This window comes from Ailuropoda melanoleuca, chromosome 16 (assembly GCF_002007445.2).
Source record: "Ailuropoda melanoleuca isolate Jingjing chromosome 16, ASM200744v2, whole genome shotgun sequence".
NCBI classification, from domain to species: domain Eukaryota; kingdom Metazoa; phylum Chordata; class Mammalia; order Carnivora; family Ursidae; genus Ailuropoda; species Ailuropoda melanoleuca.
Window position 1 is genome coordinate 74,218,838 of NC_048233.1, and position 21,986 is coordinate 74,240,823.

The window sequence follows — 21,986 nt, forward strand, 5'->3', positions numbered from 1 at the left end:
CCCTCTCGCCGCGCCCCCCTCCTTCCCCTCCGCCGCCGCCGCCTTCGCCGCCGCCGCCTCTGCGCCGCGCTCCGCCCGGATGGCCAGGGCTGCGCCGGAGAATGGCGGAGCGAGAGAGCGGCGGCCTGGGCGGGGGGGCCGCGTCCCCGCCTGCCGCCTCCCCGTTCCTGGGCCTGCACATCGCGTCACCTCCCAATTTCAGGTGAGAGTCCCCGGCCGCCGCGGCACGCCCTTCAGCCCGGGCTGATCTGCCCGGGCTTCCGCGCGACCCTCGGCCCCCAGCCCCCAACACACACACACCGATCCCGGGAGCGAGAGGGCGGCGTGGGGATGGGGTCCCCTCCCTGGATAGAGTCCCCAGAAACCCCCCTCAGCCTCAAGTCCAGGCTGATAGCCGCTGCATAGGCAGTGGTGCAGCTCCCTCCGCCATTCCATGTCCTAGGCTAGGAGATTCAGAGCTGGAATTGGAGGAGGGGGCTCCGAGGCCGCCTTCTCCCCACTTTGGGACTGCGGCAGGGCCTGGGGTCTGGATTGAGATCCCAGAGGAGGCAGGCAGGCTAAGGCTTCGCTTATGCCCATTCCAAAAGCTTCTGAATAGAGATGGGAGCAGGCAGGGGTGCCTCGTGGGTCCCAGTTTCTCGGGGCAACTGACAACCTTGGTGTTGGAAGGAGGAAGTCGTGGGCCCCTCCCCCAGCCCTGTCTGGTCAGAAGGGCCTAACTCCGGGAATGGTATGGCCAGGACCCTCTGTGGATTTGGGCAAGCACTGACCTGGTCATGTGTGTGCAGGTGCAGAAGGCTCAGACTCAACCAGGAGACCCCACGCCGAGCTTTGGTTGGGGAAGTCTGGTTTGGGCAGCCCAGGAGCAGCCAAGGACATTGGGTGGAAGGTTTCCCTGCTGGAGCAAGTACCCAGGACCATACTCTGAGTGCCCCTTCACCTGTCTCTCTGCCTGCTATCTGGTATTGGGAGGTGGATTTTAGAGACAAGGACGGTGGATGTTGTGGGGAAGGGATGGGTATCTCTCCATCATAATCCTGGCCCCATTTGGAGAGGAGGAAGAGCAGGGTGTAACTGCTCCAGAGCCTAGGAGGAGGCCAAGACATACCCCATTGTTTCTCCATCTAATGAGCTGGCACCTTCCCCTCTCCTGGGCCCCTCACCCCAGCTGGGCTCTGGCGCCAGCCCCTCTCTGACCAAGAGGTTGCTGGCTCCCTGGCCCTCAGGTGGGTAGGGACCCCGGGGGATCTCTAATGGCATCGTCAGCTCTAGAAACCTCCCTTGAGGCCCTGAGCTGAGGAGCGGGGAAGACCAGAGGGAGGGGACCAGATGGAGGAGGCCAAGCATGAGGGCTCCGGGGCTGGGGCCTTTGTGGTTGGTGCCTCTGAGTCATGAGGCTGAGGTCTGAGACCGGTTCCCCCTGGCATGACACGCGCTGCCGAGAGGCAAATATTGCCTGCCTGCCAGAAGCCCCTCTGCAGTGGAACAGCTTAGAGGAACCTGGGTTCAAATTTGAGCTCCACCACTTTCTAGCTGAGTGACCCGACAGCCCCATCTGTCAGGTGACCTAATGAGTATTGATTCCCTAGTGCGCATCAAGTCGGTGTTCAACAAGTGCCCGCCCTCTGTGCTGGTGAGCATTTGCATAGCTCGTTACCGTCCAAAGCATTCGCAGTGCAGGCTCGTTTACCTCCATGGGCATGGGTATCGGTCTGCCCATTTTGTAGATGACAAGATTAAGGTTCAGTAAGGCGGTGGCTTGCCTGAGGACCTCAAGGAAGGCAGAGCCTGGGGCCGTCTGTGTGTGTTCGGTCCACTCAGCTTCCAGGCCCTGTCTCTGGCCCAGAGGATGGCTTTGCCTCCCTCTACCTGCTTCCAGATCCCCAGGTGACAGTGCCCTCCACCCCACCCTGCCCCTGGCCGGCAGGGTATCGTGGATGCTTTAGTGAGAGGAACGGATGCGGTGGATGCCAGCCAGGGAGAGTGTTCGGTCTGGGCCAGGTGGGCGAGGACAGCAGTGCGTGGGCTGGCCCTCCAGGACACCATAGCCTGGCTGTGGGGATGAGGCCAGCTTCTAGAAATAATAAGGGCAGTGTCTCCAGCCCCACATGGCCTGCCCTGCCTGCTCCAGCAGCCCCCGCTGACCTTTCCCTTGTCCTGCCTCGCATAGCCCTTCGCCCAACTCGGGTTAACCCTGGGTGGTTGCTGCTGTCTCACGGCTCTTTGGTGGGGTCATGGATCCAACTGGCCTGGCTTTGCAGTCTGGCTCAGCCTTCCTAGCTGTGTGCCCCAAGACTGGGCACTTAACCCCCTGAGCCCCCGTTTCTTCTCTACGATGCCAGCGTTGGCTCCTGCGCAGGACAGTCCTGGGACCTGGATGGGACAGCACGTGTTGGCTGTTTCAAGGGCAGTGGAGAGCTGCGTTCGTGCAGGGCTGCTGTTGTTACTATGTGTGTGCTCCCAGCACCGCTGTCAGGTTCCAGAAGGCAGAGGAGACAGTACCTCAACTTTGGTTTGCACAGTGCCCAGCACAGAGTTGGTGCCCAGTAACGCCTTACTGGTTGATTATGAAGGATCAGGTGTGCGCAGGCCTCCTGGAGCTCAGAGAATAACAGAACCTGCTGTCAGAGGATGAGGAGGGGACACGCTGGCCCCCGGGTGGCGCTCACTTTGCCCAGTGCCCCTCAAAGGGCTTTCTGCGCAAGAGCGTTTCATCCTCACCAGAGCCATATAAACAGAGTGTTACTATTATCCCCACTTAGCAGATGAGAAAACTGAGGCCTCCAGAGGCTAGGTAAGTGGCAGGGCTGGGGTTTGCATGCAGGCAGTTTGATTTCAGAGCCACCCTGAAAAGAGAGCCCTGGACTAGAGCGGGAGAGTGTGTGTGCAGGAGTGAGCATGTTGTGGACGTGGAGGCTGGAGAGCCGGCATCTGTTTGTGGCTAGCTGGATTGAATAGATAGGTGTCCTTTTTCTTTTTTTTTTTTTCCTTCCGATGATAGAATTGCTCCAGCCAGTTGCCTGTGCTTGTAGATGTGGTGCCCGGGGGAGGGATTTCACTTCTTCCACAACTGCTGTTATGATATGACTTATTTCTACAAGGAGCATAGGTTACTTCTGTAACTTACAAAATTAGAAAAGAGAATTTAAAATTCAACTGATACATGTTCATTAGAAGGAAAACTCTAGAAAAGAGATTTCAGAAACACAGCCTTTGGCTACACTGAGCTGGGTGAGTGGGATAAAGGGGAGGGACGAAGGGCGCTCAGGGAAAGTACAGTGGGCCGCCTGCCCCGGACATGGGGGAGGAGAGCTATGGATGAGGGGACCCCAGAAATCAGCTCATCCCGACTGCCTCCTCCCCTTTTACTGAGGAGGAGACAGAAGAGGGTGAGTAGCTTCCCTGAGAGCGCACAGCAAGTGAGTGGCCGACCCCAGGCCTCGTGACTGTCCAGACGGTGCGGTTTTGGCCTCCCCACGCTGCCTTGCGGCCGAGAGATGTGACCACCAAGAGGCTCCTCCTTTATCGCTTCACAGGACGGTCCACACGTGGCCATTCCTTCCCTTCGCTCCACAAATATTTGCGCTTTGCTGGGCTCCCTGGACAGACGCTCCAGAGGCACAGCCGTGGGCCCCACTGTCACGCAGGTGGCCGTGTAGAGGGAACACAGACAGACGAGGCCTTACCAGACAGGCCGGCCGGTGTGACAGTGACTGAGCGCAGAGGCCCAGGGAGCCCCGGCCAGTGCCCTGGTGGGACGCCACAAAGGTTTAGCAGGAACGGCAGCCCTGGTTCGCTGTCTGGGGACAGTCCCGCCGGCCGCTAGGTGGAGAGTGGACAGGGAGGCAGGGAGACCCCCGGGAGGCTGGCCATCCTGCGTGTGACAAGGAGGGGCAGGAGAGGACGATTTCGGGGCTAGGGAGATTGGCCCACTGGGTGCAGTGTCTGGTCTAAGGGGCTGGGGAGGCAGAAGTCCAGGATGATGCTGGGCCCCTTAGACACGGGTTGCCGTGCGGAGCGGAGAGGCTGGGCAGGCAGGGAGGCGAACTTAGTAGCGGACCTCCTTAGTTTGAGGGCTGCTGACCACCCGGACCTGACTGCAGCACTCGGGAAGGGCGTTGTTTGGGGCCTGGGGTCACTGGACAGGAGGGTTCTCCGCTCAGAGAGACGGCTGCGAAAGCCTCGGAGAGGACATGACTACCCAGGGGGCAGCAGAGAGCGGGGAGCTGGCCCAGGACGCCGGCCGGCCCCGCAGCCATGTTTCCGCGGGGGGAGGGGTTCCGGAAGCGCTGGGGCTGGAGCCGCCCTCCCCCAACCCTGAGCCCCGGGCGGCCCCCCGCCCGGCTCCTCGCGTTGACTTGCCTCACTTGCCCAGACATGGCCACGGCAGGGTCCCACCCGCCCCACCTCTTTGATGTGGGAGACTTGCAGTCAGTCTCTGGCGTCTTGGCTTGGGCCCCCCGTGGATCCCACAAAAGGGGCTCACTGCCACCATCCCTACTTAGGAGATCTTACCCATCCTAGGTATGTTATCCCTGTCCCCCGGCCCTCCTCTTGTGTTCATTCAGAAAGTCTCTCCCGGCCCTGACTGTGGGCACCCAGAGCAGCCAGAGGCACCCTTCTTCCTGGACCCCACGTTCCTCCCCTACCCGCGGCGTCCCAGGCCCCGGGCTCGGTGCGCGCATTGGAACCAGGGTAGGGAGTCAGTGCCAAGTGGAACATGAGGGCCCCCTGCCCTCGGGAAAGCGCTCCCCGACAGGGCCAGCACCCCCAGACACCAAGTGGGGGCCTGGTGCCAGGCTGGCAATCCCCAGCCCAGAAAGCTTCTGGGGGGGGGGGCAGAGGAGAAGAGACCTCCCCAGGTCCCACCCCGGCTCACTCACGTTCCTGCTTCTTCCTGAACGTGATTCCTCATGTGAAACCCTGGGGTCCTACATTCCCTTTGCTCATTATGCCAGTTGACATTTCCCACATCCATACACAGGCTTCATAACGCCCACCCAAGAGACTGGGTAATATTCCATCCCCTGGACAGCCCCGGTCTAACCAGCGCCCCCCGCCCCACCCAGCTATTTGGTTGTTTTCAGTCGTCTGCGGTTATGCAAAATACACGTGCTTGGGTATAAAGGTTTCCACATGTGGGATTGTTTTCTCAGGGCAGCTTTTCAAAAGCCAAATCATTGGATCCCAGAGTTCCAGCTACACATCAGCCCTGAGCGCCTTAAACTGATCAGACACATTATAACCCCGAGTAAGGATTGGCCCTGGGGACTTGTTTCCTGGGTTGGACTCAGTTTTTCACTGGCGATGACCCCAGTGTGGACATGGTCAGGGAGGGAGGTAGAGACTAGAGGAATAAACCTCGTCTGACCCCAGTGTCCGCTCAGAGCTGAGGGTGGGATGGAGAGGGAGGTCTGAGGGCTCACCCCCACCCCACCGTCTCAGCCAGCACCGCCTTCCCAGAGGCCTGCACATTCTACCCCAGATTCTGATGTAGGTGGGGACACAGAAAGTTGAACTGGAAGGGCAACTGACTTAGAGAATTGTAAGGGAAAAGTCTAGAAAGACCAGTGGTTCACTCAGTCAACATTTATTAAGTAGCTACCAGGCAGCCCATTATTGATCAAGACTGACATGGTCCTGCCTTGTGGACCAGCCGACTCTAAGGGGAGGCCCCCGCTGGTGGCAGAACCCAAAGGTACAATCACAGGGATCCAGAAACACCAGCAGGTGGGCCTAGCAGGGCTGTTTGCCTGGTTAGGGAAGTCAGGGAAGGCTTTGAGGGAGCCAGTGGGGCAGGAGCTGAGCGGGCTGGGAGGGGGGTGGGCAGGGGGCAGGTGGTAATGACACCCTAGAGCGGGCCTTCAGGCCACAGGGAATTTAGGCCCCTTTCCCTAAGGGCCAGGGGAAGCTACTAAGGGATTCTGAGCTGGGGAGGGGTGACCAGACCAGATTTACATGTCAGATGTTACTTTTGGTTGCCCAGTGGAGAATGGCCTATGGGGAAGCCAGAGGGAAATGGGGAATCTGCCTCAGTGAGAACGCACTGGGAGCCAGCTATCTGCTCAGCACTCACAGGGCGGCAGAGGGACAAGCTGCACGCTTGAACCACAGATGCTCTGTGCTGTGAGAGGGGCCCGTGGGGCACCATGGCCAGGACCCAAGGTCACTCAGCTGGCATCCTTACCTCACTTCCAGAGAGCCAGGAACGGGAGGACAGGAGTGGCCTCTGGGCAGCCAAATGCCTGGCTCAGGTTTGGCCCTGCTCAGCTAAAGCTGCAGCACTTGGCCACTTAACCCGTACTTTGCGCGCACTCCTAAGTCAGCCCCCACTCCGGGGCTGAGACAGCAGCACGGAGAGGGCTAGGCTGCTGTCGGTGGAACGAGGATGGCAGGGAGAAGAGACGGCCTGTGGAAGGCAAAAGGCCACGTCATAAACCTCAGAGCACAAAGGCATATTTGCTCAATTGTCCAGTTCATCACAGGAAGAGGTGGGGAGCACGGGGTGTGGGGGTGGCAGCATATTCAGCGCGCAGCGAGGAGCCAGCTTGGCCAGAAGAAAGGACTGGGGCACCAGAGTGGGAGGTGAGGCTCATGTAGGAAGAGGGGGCCTCGAATATAAAGATAGACCCCAGAGGTCAGGGAGGTCCCGGGGGAGCAAACTCATGACACAGAGCCCCCAGGTGTTAACCAGGATGAGACCTCGGGAAGCATCGCACCCGAACAGGCAAGCAGGTGTGATGCATGCAGGGACAGACTCCCCCTGAGGCCTCCAGATCTGGAGGTGAGGGACGCTGACCTGCTGACCTGCGAGGAGTCCTGTGACTCAGCTGGAGGTGGTCTCCTGGTGCTCAGGGCTCCAGTTTCCAGGGGAAGGGAGGGCTGGTGGGATCAGAAGGGGACCATCCGCCCTCCGTCCTTCTCTTCCCTCCTCCCCTCTAGCTTTTCCTTCTTCCTCCCTCCATCCCCACAGTTGCCTTCCTTGAGCCTGGAGGGCCCAAGGGTCTGTTAAGGTTTCCCTCCACGAAGGGCCCCCCGCTGGAGACCCCAAACCTCCCGTGCCTGGAGAAGCAGGAGCTAAGGGCAGGGCCAGGGCAGGTGGGGGGTGACTTGCAAAGGAGGCCGCCTGACCAGTCCGTCCCATTGTTCCTTGATCGTGACCCCCTCACAGCGCTCCAGCTCACGGCCGCGCCACGCTGGGGATCCGAGCAGCGCCCCTGAGGTGGGTGCCCAGGTATGGGCACCCTCACGGCACCTTCTGGCTGAGCCTTAGGGTTCCTCATCTGGAAAATGGGCAAAATAAGACATCTCCCCAGGGGGTGGTGAGGCTCTAAGGGGATGCAGAGTGCGACGGGGCTTGGCGGCCAGGGCACGACCGCTGCTCAGGAGGCTGAGTGGCCAGTCCTCCTGAGTGCAGGGGGCCAGGATCTGATCCCGCGCCTCCTGTCCCCCAGCCTGCTGCGGGGACCATTCTGCCCTCCTGCCGCACTTAGGAGAAAAAAGTCAGATACGTGCCTCCCTTCACCTGCCCGCTGGAGCTGGAAACCAGTGTGGGCTTTCAAGCCCAGCCCCACGCTTCTCCCCCCCCCACTCCGGTTCACCTCAGTGCCCTTCGCTGTAAAGGAGGCTACCACTGTCCCCAGACCTGCCATCCTGGGACGTGGGATACAGGGTAATGCTGGGGATGTAGAGATGGGCTGAGAAAGTTCCCCTGCAGTCCTGCCCTGAACACTTTGGTTGGGAAGGAGCAGGCGGTTGCTAAGGATGTCCCCTGACACACATCTGGCCGGCGTGTACGGAGGGTCTCGTGCGTGTGAGATGACCTCACCAGCTCCAGTCTCCAGGAGGGTGGGTGGGACTGCACGCCTCACCTGCTGGGTACAGGGGTGGGCGACGTGAGCTCCATCCACCTTCGGAGCAGCCTGGTGGGGTGTCTAATGGAAGCCTGGTCCTGTCTGTCCCCCCGCACTGCCTTGTATCCACGCAGATGGTGACACCAGCCACAAGCGAGGGGATGCCCGGGGACCAGTGAGCGTTGCCAGGAGGGCTGTAAGGCACTGGCACGGGGGGCTAGGAGGGCTTCCTGGAGGAGTGGGCTTAACCGAGCCTTCTTCCAGCAAGCACAGGTTGAGAAGCCTGCCAGGTGCTCCATCCAAACACTGGACTAGACCCCGGGGAGGCAGGCGCAGGGGGCGCAGGCGGCACAGGCAGCGCAGGCAGTCACACCCAGAGCTGGAGACCTTGAACGCCAAGCCAAGGAGTCGGCCGCTAGCAGGGAACCTGAGGGGGTTTTGAGTGGGGGGCAGGTGTTTCCGGCAGCTTGGCCAGGTGGCAGATGGGGAGGAGTGTTTCCGGCACGGGGCACCGAGGTGAGCCGGCCAGTGCAGAGGTGTGGGGCTGCAGAGGCAGGAGCTGGGCCGGGACCGGCAGAGAGGAGGTGGTGGTGCAGAGGTGTGTCGGGGTTCCTGGCAGAGCAGGGGGCACCTGAGGGCCCTCTGGGTTAGACGCCCAGTGGCCCTGCGGCTCTCTGATGCTGGCGGAGCCCCAGGAGTGCCTTCTCTGTGACTGTCCAGGCAGCCGGTGGGTACTGACCACTTCCTTAGTGCCAGCCACGGGTTCTCATCCCCGGGCCCAAGATGCTGTGCCACGCTGGCCAGATGGCAGGGCTGCTCTGGCTCCTGGGCTGGCCCAGCCTCTCCCCAGCCTCCCCCCACGTCCCCAGCCCTGGGAGCCTATCAGCCTCAGGGTCCAGGTCAGAAGCGGCCTTAAGGAGCACCTCGTCTGCCCAGCTCCCTTGTCCTGGTCAGAATCCCTCTCTGCTGTTCCCTCCAGGGCCCACCAGCTTCCGTGGATGGCACTCCGCAGTGACAGAAAGCTCTTCACCTTCCAGCCCTGTTCTGAGGGGTCCACACCTGGCCTGCCCTTAGCCCTGGCTGTGGAGCCTCCTGGGCCCACAGGCACTTGCTGGGTGCTTAAGGATGGAACGCTGGGGAGGTGGCAGGTTCTGTCCTGCGTCCAGCTTGTCAGTAGGGGTAGTCCAGACCCTCCTCGGTCATCTGCCGCTGTCTGGATGCCGCCTGGGCCCACAGAAGCCTCCCTGAGGAGGTGTGAGGGCTGAGCATGTTGCCGTGTGGATGGGGGCATCCATTCATGGACAATTTCAGAAGCCCCCCCATCTTACCACCAGGCACCCTGAATGTGGTGCTGGCCCTTTAAAGCAGATCAGGGCTGGCTTTTGGGGGGAGACATCCCAGATTTCTGCCATCTGCTTGCGAGCCTAGGCCAGGGAGGGGGGCCACTGCAGCCCCGGACAGGGGCATTAGAAGGGCAGGTGGAGCCGGTGGCATCGATTGCAGTAACCGGATCCCGAGGGGGAGGTGGCAACCACGGGCGGCTTCAGCGCCACTGCCGGCCGGGCCGGGAAGGAAGCAGCGGAGGGCTGGGCTGGGAAGCGTTGGGGCCGGGGCCTGGGTCGGCAGCCACTGCCTCTTCTGCTGGCCCATCTATTTTTAATGAGCTCCCCAGGCTTCTGCAGCGGGCAGGACGAAGAAAGGCAGGCCCAGGCAGTGGAGGCCCGAGGCCCCAGCCCTGCTCTGAGCCCTGGCCTCCCAACCTTTCTGGGCATGAGAGGGTGGCCCTGGGGCCCTGCAGCCCCCCGGCCGAGCAGGGCTCTCCATGAAGCTGGTGCCGAAGATGGATTCGAGCCCAGACAATGACAGCTGGTTGGAGGATCAGTGGGAGCGCTGGTAGGGGGTGTAGGGATTGGTGGTGGTGGAGGGGGGGACTTGTGGGGGGCAGCTCCATGGAGCTCTGGGTCTCTGTTTGGTCTGACTGAGGCAAGAGGCAGGGGGTGTGGGCCTCCTAGGTCCCCCTGGGGGCTGGGCTACACCTCTTCTGGGTGACCTTGGGCTCCTGGGTGTCCCTTGTTCTGTGTCTCAATCTCCTGGTCTTATTTGGGAAAAGGCTCAGAATTGGCCCCAACCTCCCCCAACAGAATTCTCCCAAACATCCCACCCACGTCAAACCAGGTGGAGTGCCCGGGGCTGGTGGTGAGCCAGGTGTAGGGGACAAGCAGATAGTCGCTGCAGTGGGGTGGGGGCACAGGGCTGGCCTGGGGGGCAGGGGGGAGAGGATTCTAGCACAGCCAGTTAGAGTTGTGGTGCTGATGTGCTTTGGTCTGTCCCCTGAGCTCACAACACCTCTAGCCCCAACCCCGGGCCTTCCTTGACCCCTATGCAGCCTCTGTTCGGGGTCTGTGCGCTGGGCAAGCGATTTTGTGGTTGAAGAGATGAAATGAAGGACACAGAATGGGGGTGTAGTCTCTCGTGGAACAGGCTGAAACTCGCCACATTGACACCAGATTTCCCTTCACTTGCTCCCAGGGCTCGAGGCATTGGTCTTCCTGGGCGGGGGGCATGCAGCACTCTCCTGAGGCTGCTGAGGGGCCTCTGCCAGCACCTCGGGTTTTGTCACTGCAGGGATTGCACGGGGAACCCCCCTACTCCAGGCATCCCTTGGAGTCGCTTCTCAACTCTGCATTCTCCGTGGGTGAACAGGCTTCGGCACCTGCCTTCACCCTGGGAGGCATTTCTCTGGCAGAGCCGAGGCTCTGACCAGCTGGGCCTTCTAGGCACTGCCTCCTGGTTGGCAACAGGGCAGATAGCTCCCAGCTGGGAGGAGCTGGAGTAACCTGGAGCCTCCCCTTTCCCTGCCTGTTACCCCTTGCCTCGGCGCAGGTGGACGTCAGGTCCCATCCTCTGGGGGCCGTGATCTGCCTTCGAGGGGCCGCCCCTTGGAAAAGGTACAGGCAGAGAGGAGGTGGTGGTGCAGAGGTGTGTAAGTAGTGCCCCTGGGTTGGTAACTTCGGCTTCCTGTGCTCACCAGGCTCACCCATGACATCAGCTTGGAGGAGTTTGAGGATGAAGACCTCTCAGAGATCACCGAGGAGTGTGGCCTCAGCCTGCAGTGCAAAGATACTCTGTCCTTGCGGGTAAGAGCCGGCTCTCAGGAGCCCTGGGGGGGGGGGAGGGACAGGGTGGGTCAGGACAGGAGTGAAGGCATCCCCATATCTACAAAAGGGTTTTCAGGGTCTGTATGGCATCCTCATGAAATGAAATGACATCCAAGAGACACATCCAAGTATAATGTTTGACACATCTTGGGATGCTCAATCCGGATTTACTGGGTGTTTTTGCCAGGGGTTAAGGCAAGAGGCGGCTTCCTCAACTGCCCACAAGAAGGGAGAGGGCAGGAGGTCTTCAGATGTAGGGCAGTAGCATTTAGGGCCAGGGTTAAAGGAAGGACCAGGACTATCCCAAACCCTTTCCAGACCGCCTTGGCAGAGGGCCTGAGGCAGAGCAAGGGTGGAGTCCTGTGGAGTCTGCAGTGCTTTGGGACAGGAGAAAAAGAGCCAGGGCACTCCCTCAGCTGCCATTGCACCAATCTACGCCACATAGCCCCGCAGACCCTCCCTGGCCCGACATTCTAAAGGCTCCTCTGGAGGGTTAAGCCAACATTACTGCTGCTTTCGGCCTCCTGGCTTTGTCATATAGGACAGATGGCTCCTCCATTCCCTAAGTTCTGAATCCTGCAGGAGGCCCTCAGCATCTGGGTAGCTTGGGTCAGACAGGGTTCCCCCTATGTCTTTCAGAACAGGAAGAAGGGGCCACTGGCCAGGAAATGGGAGGCAATGCACAGGACTAGGTTGCAAAGCCCAGAGCTTCTGGTAGCCCCCAGGAGGGTGGGTGCCCAAAGCAGACGTGGTATTAGGAGAACAGTTAGCAAAGGAGAGCTGCCGTGCGAGCTGGGGTGGGGTGCCTGCGTCCGGGTGACTTCCTGCTGCCTGTTACGGGGATTCTGTAAGTTCTGCCAGGCAAAAGGAAACCAAGGGGTGAGGATGACCCCGCAGTACCCCATGCCCCAACCCTCCTGCCTCAGGCCAGGCCAGCAAGGGTGGTGAATGGTCCCAGGACCCTGACCTGGCTTCTCTAAGGTCACACACCTGTTCCGGAATTCCACACCACCCTTTCATCCAACATGCACCAGCAGAGCTTTGGAGAGGGTGATCCCTCCGACGAGCCAGGGCCCTGAGGCAGTACTAGCTGGAGGTGTACCCTGTGGGGCCTTAGACAAGCTCTAGGGGGCTTTCACTCACGGTTGCCAGTGAGTCCTCCCCTCCGTGGGAAGCTGGGAGGCAGTTAACTGGTGAGGAAATTGGAGGGTCAGGGGATCTGTCCAGGGTGCCGGGGAGTTAGTGGCAGAACTGAAATAGGCTAGAGTTATCGAGGTTTAGGATGGCATGAGGGAACACCCCAGGTTGGAAGGGTCTCGGACTGTGGACAGGTGCCGCGTCCAGGTGCCCCTGCTCGCCCCTCCCCCCCGGCACCGCTCCTCCGGGGGTGCTTAGGTCCTCCTGTTCGCGCTGCGGCCCTCCCTCCATTCTCCGCCTGGCTAAGATTGTCTTCCCAGTTTTCCTCACTGCCCCCTTCAAATACTAACCTCTCCCCTCCATCCCTTGTGGGGCCCGAACTCCTTGGCGACCCTGCGTCCCCATGGCAACAGCGGTGACCTCACTCTGGGCTCGGCTTACAACCCCGGTGAGGTCACTGGCCGTTGCCAAAGGAACGGGAGGGTGCGGAGAGTCGGGAAGGCGGGCACCGTGAGGAGGGGGCGGTGTGGACTGCCGAAGGCACCGACTAGATTGGGGAGCAGTCGGTCTCGCGCATCCTCGCGGGGGCGGGAGGACGCGCGGCCTCCTCTCGCCGGGCCCCCTGCTTCTCCCCCGTGCCCTCCCCCTTTGCGGCCGCGGAATGGACTCGCCCGGGCGGGGGGCGGTGCGCGGCGGCCTCGGCCCCGCCCCGGGCCCCGCCCCCTGACGCCCCTCCGTCCGCGCCGCGCAGCCCCCGCGCGTCGGGCTGCTGTCTGGGGGCGGCGGCAGCGCGGTGAGCCGACTGCAGGCCGAGATGCTGCAGATGGACCTGATCGATGCGGCGGGGGACACTCCCGGCGCCGAGGACGACGACGACGACGACGACGACACNGCCGGGAGCGGGGCCGCCCGAGGCCGAGCCCCGCCAGGAGCCGGCGCCCCGCGGCCAGGGCCAGGGCCAGGGCGGCGGGGACACGTATCGGCCCAAGCGGCCCACCACGCTCAACCTCTTCCCGCAGGTGCCGCGGTCTCAGGTGAGCGCGAGCGGCGTGGGGCGGGGCTGAAGGGGCGGCGCCGTGGGGCAGGGCGCGCGAGGCGTGGGGGGCGCCGAGCAACTCGCGGCCCAAGCCCGGCCCGCGGGTTAGAGGAACGAGGAGGGGCTGTGGGACAGGGACCTGCCGGCCGGCGCGGGGAGAAGTCGGCCTGGTGAGACTTACCAAGCGGGAGGGCCCTGGGGAGGTGGTGTCGGCGGGCAGGTGGGATCTGCCCCAAGAGAGAGGGGCCAGGTCGGGCCGACAGGGTTTGGAGCCTTGAGGGGAAGTTTGAAGGAGTGAAGAGACCGGAGGGACAGTGGAAGGAGCAGTGGGGGCTTAAGGAGGACGGAACAGATCTTTGAGGGCTAGTTGCAGAGGTCTGGAGCCTGAGCCCTCAGGCCCGGGCGGGGTTTCCCCTTTAGGATGTGGGGCTCCTGGTGGAGGGCAGAAGCAGGCCTGGAGAAAAGAGCATCTAAAGTGGTCGTTGCTGGGGGAAGGTCATGGGGAATTGTGAAGAGGTGGGGATGGGGAGCTCAGAGGCAGCAGGCAGTTTGAGATGTGGGCAGCTGGGAATTCCCAGAAGGCAGGGAAGAGGCATGGGAAGCAGAGCTGCTTGGCTGAGTTGGGGGCCCGGGGCCCCTGGGCTGGGTGGCTGGATGCCAAGGAGGGTTGAATGGGGTGGGGGAGAGCTGGCTGTGGCCCTTTGTCTTCCAGGCCCTGTCGGGTGACGTACAGAGAAGGGGCTCAGAGAGGTGGGGCTGTTGGTGAAGGGTGCAGGGGCTGCAGGCAAAGGATTGGTCCCTTTCCCGGAATCCTCTGGGGCAGATTTTTGGCAGCCAAACTCCTGAATGTGCGGGCCTGTGAGAGTGTTCCCAGGGGAGGGGGCCTGAATAGTTTGTGGGGAGCCTTGTTTGTAGGCATGGTGGAGAGGGGTCCCAGGGCACCAACGGTGTGGGATGGGCAGCCTGGGAGATCCAGGAAGGGAGGCTGCTGACAACTCCATCTGTCATTCCTCAGTCATGTGTTCCTGGAGGGGTGGGGGAGCCATGCTATTGATTCATCATTTGGGTGACTCATCCCGGTCCCCCAGGCCAGCTGCCGAGAGACCCTTCCTCGTCCTTTTTTCAGCTTCTGCCAGAATGTCCCTGCCCCTTCTCTAGGCCATAGCTTCCTGAGTTCCAGGACTTGGCTGGAAGTGAACATCTACCGTGTAAAGCCTTTGTGTCTGGGACTAGGGGTCTGGCTCTGTCCCCAGATGGCTCCTGCTTCTCCCCCACTGCTCCCCCACTCACCACCACACATATTGGCCATCACCACCTTTGCTGAGGCTGATAAGAGCATCTCCCCGAGGGTTGGCCAGCTTCCCTGAGCCAGGAGGGAGAGCCGTCTAGAGCCAGTAGGTCTGGCTGGGAGGGCTGGGACTTGCCACCCCTCCTGCCTGTTCGAGGAGGACTGGGGGTGAGGCCCTTGGCAAGAGTGTGTGTGTTGGGGGTGGTGCAGCAAATGGCCTAGGGATGGCCTGATGGGGGCAGGGCCAGGGCCTCCCTGTGCCGGGCACTGTTGACGCCCTCTGTCACAAGGGCCTTTTGTTTTCTGCACAGGACACATTGAATAATAATTCTCTGGGCAAGAAGCACAGTTGGCAGGATCGGGTGTCGCGGTCATCCTCACCCCTGAAGACCGGTAAGTCAGGACCCTTTCCCTTACCTGGCCCTCCACCTGCCCTGACTCAGTTTCCCGGGCTGAGAGCAAACCTGGCAGTCTCCATCTTGCCGAGTTGAGGTAAACTGCCTGTCCTGCAGTCTTGAGCAGGCCCATCTGAAGTCAGCTGGGGTCTAGTGCCTAGAGCCCACTGTGGCCTAGTGCCTGGGAGCCTTCACCTTGGTTTCTGTGTCCCACATGCCGAGTGGAGGGGGCAGGTGGCCTGGGAGTCCAGGGCGAGGCCCTCTGGCTTGAGCACTGACCTGCCTGCCCTCCAGGGGAGCAGACGCCTCCACATGAACACATCTGCCTGAGCGATGAGCTGCCGCCCCCGAGCAGCCCCGCCACCACCAAGGACCGAGGCACGTCCACCGACAGCCCTTGCCGCCGCAGCACCGCCACGCAGATGGCCCCTCCCGGCGGCCCCCCCGCTGCTCCACCAAGCACCCGGGGCCACTCGCATCGAGACCGCATCCACTACCAGGCGGACGTGCGGCTAGAGGCCACCGAGGAGATCTACCTGACGCCGGTGCAGAGGCCGCCGGACCCCGCAGAGCCCGCCTCCGCCTTCCTGCCACCCACCGAGAGCCGGATGTCGGTCAGCTCCGACCCAGACCCTGCCGCCTACCCCTCCACGGCAGGGCGGCCGCACCCCTCCATCAGTGAGGAGGACGAGGGCTTCGACTGCTTGTCATCCCCGGAACGGGCTGAGCCGCCGGGCGGAGGGTGGCGGGGGAGCCTTGGGGAGCCGCCGCCGCCTCCACGGGCCTCGCTGAGCTCGGACACCAGCGCCCTGTCCTACGACTCGGTCAAGTACACGCTGGTGGTGGACGAGCACGCGCAGCTGGAGCTGGTGAGCCTGCGGCCGTGCTTCGGAGACTACAGCGACGAGAGCGACTCGGCCACCGTCTATGACAACTGCGCCTCTGCCTCCTCGCCCTATGAGTCAGCCATCGGGGAGGAATATGAGGAGGCCCCCCGGCCGCGGCCCCCGGCCTGCCTCTCCGAGGACTCCACGCCCGACGAGCCCGATGTCCACTTCTCCAAGAAGTTCCTGAATGTCTTCATGAGCGGCCGCTCTCGCTCCTCCAGTGAGTGCAGCGGGAGCGGTAGGGGACCTGGGATGGGGGGGCGCCGAATGGAGGGTGTTCCTGGAAGGTGGCCTTGCCCGTCTCCTTCAGGCATGAGGACTGAGAGCTTGCTACCTGTCCCCCCGCCCCCAAACCCCAACCAGAGCGGGTCGGTTCTCCTCCAGCTCAGCCCCCTTGCCTGCAGGTGCAGAGTCCTTCGGGCTCTTCTCCTGTGTCATCAACGGGGCGGAGCAGGAGCAGACACACCGGGCCATATTCAGGTAAGAGCAGCAGGGTTGGGCCGCCCAGGCAACAGTAAAGCGGGGCCCCTCCCTGCTTCTGCCAACACTGCGTGGCCTAGACCCAGCCCTCATGCTGGCCTTCATGCCTCCTCTCAGCCTCAGGGGGACAGTGTCCACCTCTGCGGAACCCAGAGTGGACGGGTTCAGGGCAGTGTGGCCTTTGCTGCGCCGCCAGGGCCTGGGAGGAGCACCTCGTCTGGCTGGGGGCCGGAGCCCGGGAGGGTGCCTGGCAGAGAGGATGCCGGGCCGCGCACAAAGCACACCCCTCCCCGCCCTCCACAGGGAGGTGCTCACTTCCTGTTACCTTTCTGTTTCTGGAGTGGCTCTGGGCACTTCCTCCCCGAGCCCACAAGTTCCTGGATGGCAGGTGCCCGTCTACGTAATCTTGCTCTTCCCCGGGAACTAGCGTGATCACAGGCCCAGGAGACTTTGGGGAGGTTTATTGAACGGGCGTCACTCTTGCGGCCGCCTGCCCCCAGGGCAGGGTGGGGAGCCGAGGGCTGGCCGGCTGGGGAGGCCCTGGTGGTGAAGTCCTCCTGTGCCCTTGTGGGGGGCAGGTTTGTGCCTCGACACGAAGACGAGCTGGAGCTGGAGGTGGACGACCCTCTGCTCGTGGAGCTGCAGGCCGAGGACTACTGGTATGAGGCCTACAACATGCGCACGGGCGCCCGAGGCGTCTTCCCCGCCTACTACGCCATCGAGGTCACCAAGGAGCCTGAACACATGGCAGGTAGCGTCCTTTTTTCCTCGGTGCCACTGGGCCCCACCTTTGTCCTGCCCTGAGTGCTGCCAGGTGACTTCAAAGCCCCAGGGAGGGCCCTCCCAGAGGGGACGTTAAGTCCATCTCCCACGGAGAAAAGGGAGGCCCGGCCGAGTTGGGACATCCGTGGACTGTGGCACCGTCTGCTGGCTCTGCCACCGCTGCCTTCATGCTTGCTTTCCAGCCCTGACCAAAAACAGCGACTGGGTGGACCAGTTCCGGGTGAAGTTCCTGGGCTCCGTGCAGGTTCCCTACCACAAGGGCAACGACGTGCTCTGTGCTGCTATGCAAAAGGTGTCTGTTCCCCGCTTCCCTCACGTGGGTGCCGCCCCAGCCCGGGCCCCCTCCTCTCCTGGGGAGACAGACGCCCAGCGCCTGATTCCCGTCCCTCACCTGCAGATTGCCACCACCCGCCGGCTCACCGTGCACTTTAACCCGCCGTCCAGCTGCGTCCTGGAGATCAGCGTGCGGGGCGTGAAGATCGGTGTCAAGGCTGATGATTCCCAGGAGGCTAAGGTGACTGCCCCGGCCCTGGCCCCTGCCGCCCACCAGATCTCCCACCTGCGGCCCCTGCGGGCTGATGACACCCTGCCTCTCATCTCCCTCCTGTAGGGGAACAAATGTAGCCACTTTTTCCAGTTAAAAAACATCTCTTTCTGTGGATACCATCCAAAGAACAACAAGTAAGTGTGAGGGGGCAGAGAGAGTTGTGAGGGGGCGGCCTGGGGCTGTCATTCTTGGGTGCAGGTCTGCGAGTATGTCTTGGGGGGGGTCTGAGCCCTCGTCCCGCCCTCAGACGGTTGTCCTCCCACAGGTACTTTGGGTTCATCACCAAGCACCCCGCTGACCACCGGTTTGCTTGCCATGTCTTTGTGTCCGAGGAGTCCACCAAAGCCCTGGCAGAATCCGTGGGGTATGCCCGTGTGTGTGTGTCCTGCCTAGCACCCGCCCCAGAGCGAGGCCCGGCCTCGGGCCCCCCAAGCACACCCAAGCCCCCTCCCAGCCCTGCACGCCTCGTGGCCGCGAGTCGGGGCTGGGTGGTCTTGCGGGGTAGCTCCCAACCGTGTTGGCTTGTGGGGCCCTTCCTTCAACTGCCGTCTCACCCAGGAAGTACAGCGTGTAGAGAGCAGAGCTGAGCAGCTCCGTGTGGGGGAGCCCGAGCCCTGCCCAGGGACCCCGAGGCTCCAGATGAAAAACCGTGGGTGGAGATGGTGTTCCTCCCATCACCGGTGGGTCTGCCTACTTCCTAGGAGAGCATTCCAGCAGTTCTACAAGCAGTTCGTGGAGTACACGTGCCCCACGGAGGACATCTACCTGGAGTAGCAGCGCTGCCCCGCCCTCTGCATCGCCAGGGCCCGCGGGCCGCGCCAGGACAGCTGGCTGCTGACGGGACACAGCACCGCTTGAGGGGCGCCCATCACCACCAGAGGACGGGGAAGTGGGGGCCTTTGGCCGAGGGTGGGGGAGGGCGGGGTTTCTGGGGAGAGGCAAATGCAGTTTATTGTAATATATGGGACTAGATTCATCTATGGAGGACAGAGAAGGCTGCCTGGGGATTGGGAGGGGGCGGGGCTGGTGGGTGTCAGGCCTCCGGCCGGGAAGGATGCCCATCGTAGGAACAGAGGGCTCTGTCCCATCCTGGGTGTCGCTTCCCCTGCTGGGGCCTTGGGCTCTCTGGCTGTGGCTCCTGCTTTGACCAAGCCCGTGCCACCTGCCGGTGCCCACCCACCCCATCCCTGACACCCAGCCCCAACCGAAGGCCCTGAGCTCAAGCTCAGCCCAGCCACCTCCCAAGGACTTCGCAGCAGGTGGGGGTGCAGTCCCTGTTCCCGGCTCTGTCACTTGTGGTGCCTCTCGGTGGCCGCCACGCTGGCCCCTGGCACATGTGGGGCCTCACCAGGGAAGAAGAGAGCTGCGGCAGGGCCCCGTCCCGGCAGGAAAGGGAGGCTTCCGGACTGGCCCGGGCCAGCGAGGGCCTCTTGGCTGCTTCGGCTGTAGCCCCAGCTTGGTCCTGTCACCTTGGCCACAACTATTAAAGTGCCATTTCCTGTCTGGACTGCAGTGGGTGTGTTTCCCTGCCCCCCCCCCCCCAGCTGATGTCCATGCCAGGAACACCCAAGCCTTTGCTGCACAGAATAGCTTTATAAGGGGCTGTCACAGGTGTGCATTGTAGTAATACTCAGCCATGTCTGGCCCATCCCGCTTGCGCTGCTGGGCCCGGGAGAGGAGGGGTCGAGGCCCTCGTGGCCAGGGGTGCTTGGGTCGAACCCCATAGTCTAAGGAAAGAAGAGGGTGTGGGTGGCAGGGGGAATCTGCTGAGATCACCCCAGATCAGTGCTGTTTGGGATGAAAAGACCCCGAGGCTGGACGTGGGTGCCCTCCCCTAGGGTCTGTGTCCCACATCATGGGGGCCGGGCAGGGCACGGCTCAGATACTACCATCCACTAGGCCGGAAAGTGGCTGCGAGAGTTCCAGAGGGGCTGAAAATTCTTCAGGAACAGATCGCTGAGGCCTGTGGGAGATATTGGGGTGCTCAGCCTTGGCCCTGCCGGCCACTCACCACCTCCCTGTGAAGGCTCAGGGTGGGGGACCGGGCGAGCCTCGACTCCCTGGATAATGGCACCAGCCGGTCCTCTGGGGAGGGGAGTGGGAGGCAGCACGACAGAGCCCCCCACCTCCCAGAGATCCCCCAGCCCTGTGGACCCTTGATCCTCTGTCCCCGGGACTTACCTCAGGGGCTGGGGGCGGAGGAGCACAGCTGCCAGGACGAGGTAGAGGAGGAAGAGGCTGAGCCCAGCTCTGGGATACAGAGCCCCCGGCATGGTGCGAACCATCTCCTGCTCAGGTCCCGGTCCCTGGGCTTCTGCCTGCCCCTCCCCCGGCAGAAGGGCGGAGCTGCCGCCAACGCCCAGGGCCACCTCACAAAGGGCAGGAGTTCCAGGGCTCAGGTCAGCGCCAGCTCTGCAGCGAGGCCGGAGACCTCCAGCCGAGATTTGGTTTTTGTTTTACTGACGGTGTCGGCCAACAGGTGCCGAACTGCATCTTGCTCTATTGTCACTGCCCAAGGGGTAAGGGCACAGACCTCTGGCGTCTGATCTCGGTTCACATTCCAACCTTGCCTCTTGCGAGGTGGACATGTCACAATTGTGGCCTCATCTGTGAGGTCAGGTACAGACCTCTCTGCCCAAGGGGCGGCACAGAGGAGAGGTCATGCGGAGAGCCCCAGCCATTGCCACTCTGCCTCCTCCCCGCCTCCTGCTGCCGCCACCCTGTGTCTCTCTGATGCCAGGAACATCCCACCCGCCAGCCAGCCGGAGAGCCCAGAGCAGGCCGTTAGGCCCTGGCCCGCTCAGAGAGGCCACTGAGGGGAGCCTGCTCTAAGAGACCTCCCCCCAGCTTCCCGAAGCTTCCAACAGCCCAGCGCCAGGGTTCCACAGGCCCTGCCACCACCCCTGAGGCTGGACAGAGAGATGTGAATTAGCTGGCAAAGCCCGCAACTTGCTTCCTTCCTGGAGTGGAAGCTTCCCGAGGGTAGGGACTGGTTTGGTTCACTGCAGGGTCCCCAGCCACATGTGGCAGATGCTCAGTATTTGTTGAGTGAATAAATACAACGTGATAGCATGGCGACGGTCGCCTCTCAGGCTGAGGCCAAGCCGTGAGTCCTTTCTTGGCTTTCTGCCCAGTCCTGTTGGTGCCGCGTGGCCCCAGCTCACTTCTGAAGCCCTGAGGCTTTAAACACGAAACTCCTGGCCCACTGTGGAGTCAGAACGGGGGTCTGGGCAGGGCTCTGCACTTGGAAACCCCGTCGCTTCTAAGACGGAAGACCTACTGGGGGTCCGGCCCCATGCCCATAACCAATGAGGTGCCCAAGGCCCGGAGAGGGACATCCCTGGCTCCTGGTCCTCCGTAACCCCAACCCAGGGTGACAAGTGCAGGCATCTCCTTCAGACTGTTTCTGTGTGCTGAGCCCGCACACTAACAGCTCAGTGGTCCTCTCCCTTTGTGTCCTGGACGCAACCGTCCCTCACAAGCCTGTGTCTGTGTCCTCCGTCCTCACTACAGCTCACGGCTGCCGGGAACCGGGAGTTCTGGACACTCCGCCCAACTCAGTCCCTCGTCCCTCACCCTCCTTGCCTCTGAGATGCCGTCTCCCTCTCTATCCATACCCAGTCCCAAGCCTGCCTGGGTGCCCCCTACACCCTGTCCTCCCCCCGCCACAGCCTTCTTCCGGCCCCATCCACTGTTGGAGGTTTCTGCCCACTGTGTCCCTGTGCCCACCCTCCAGCACTGCCTGCCAGGAGCCCCGGCACCAGGCCGCTGGGGGGAGGTTTGCTTATTTTTTTAAAGATTATTAGAGCACGAGCAGCAGGGTGAGGGGCAGAGGGAGAAGCAGACCCCCTGCTGAGCAGGGAGGCTGATGTGGGACTTGATCCTGGGACTCCGGGATCACGCCCTGAGCTGAAGGCAGGCGCTTAACTGACCGAGCCACCCAGGCGCCCCTGGGATGAGGTTTTAAATGGTCCCCTCTCCACTGCCTTTCGGAGGCAGGTCTGAGTTTCTTGCCAGGCCTGCGATGGGCTATTGGGTTTGGCCCTGACCTTCCCCTCCCGCCGGCTCCTCCCTCCCTTCTGCCCCAGCAGGGGCTTGCAGTGCACAACCTCTCCCAGCTGGCCTGCCGGACACTGACGCAGGGTCACCCCTGCTTGAACCGAGGCCTCCCCGACGGGTGTGCCCTCCGCAGGCGTCCTTCTAGGCAGCAAGCATCCCCACTCGCCTCCAACCCAGACTTCCTCAGGGACACCCTCCTACCTATTCCCACACCCCTGCGTCATGCCATTTCTGTGTGTCCGCCTATCGGTGGGAGATAGCAAGGCCTACTTCCTCTGCCGCACGCACAGCACCAGGCCCAGAGCTGGCTCCAGGGCACGTGCACTTGTACCCAATGGGTCAGGGCCCCAAGCTGCAACCACC

At 62.4% G+C, this 21,986-nt stretch overlaps 2 protein-coding genes across 2 annotated transcripts; one reads left to right on the top strand and one right to left on the bottom strand.

The window, feature by feature from the left end:
* The first annotated feature begins 36 nt into the window (after positions 1-36).
* MAPK8IP1 (mitogen-activated protein kinase 8 interacting protein 1) lies at positions 37-19,071 on the top strand. The gene is given in 13 exon segments (XM_034644692.1): positions 37-202; positions 10,885-10,990; positions 12,900-13,036; positions 13,038-13,182; positions 14,784-14,865; positions 15,162-15,974; positions 16,159-16,234; positions 16,813-16,985; positions 17,200-17,309; positions 17,415-17,531; positions 17,628-17,698; positions 17,830-17,928; positions 18,266-19,071. Coding segments are annotated over 13 exon segments (2,103 nt in total). The 5' UTR covers positions 37-101; the 3' UTR covers positions 18,339-19,071.
* Positions 19,072-19,113: 42 nt separating this feature from the next.
* Positions 19,114-19,881, bottom strand: C16H11orf94 (chromosome 16 C11orf94 homolog). The gene is made up of 3 exons (XM_002922302.4): positions 19,746-19,881; positions 19,454-19,527; positions 19,114-19,291 (listed from the first exon to the last, which is right to left on the bottom strand). The coding sequence occupies exons 1-3, from the start codon at positions 19,847-19,849 to the stop codon at positions 19,170-19,172; spliced, it is 300 nt and encodes a 99-aa protein (XP_002922348.1). The 5' UTR covers positions 19,850-19,881; the 3' UTR covers positions 19,114-19,169.
* Between the last annotated feature and the right edge of the window lie 2,105 nt (positions 19,882-21,986).

Bases quoted from the DNA above. Each gene is read 5' to 3' on its own strand.
- C16H11orf94 (XM_002922302.4), bottom strand. From the start codon at position 19,849: ATGGTTCGCACCATGCCGGGGGCTCTGTATCCCAGAGCTGGGCTCAGC. The intron at 19,528-19,745 runs GTAAGTCCCGGG...TATCTCCCACAG, and splicing joins CTCCGCCCCCAGCCCCTGAG to GCCTCAGCGATCTGTTCCTG. The intron at 19,292-19,453 runs GTAGTATCTGAG...TTCTTTCCTTAG, and splicing joins ACTTTCCGGCCTAGTGGATG to ACTATGGGGTTCGACCCAAG.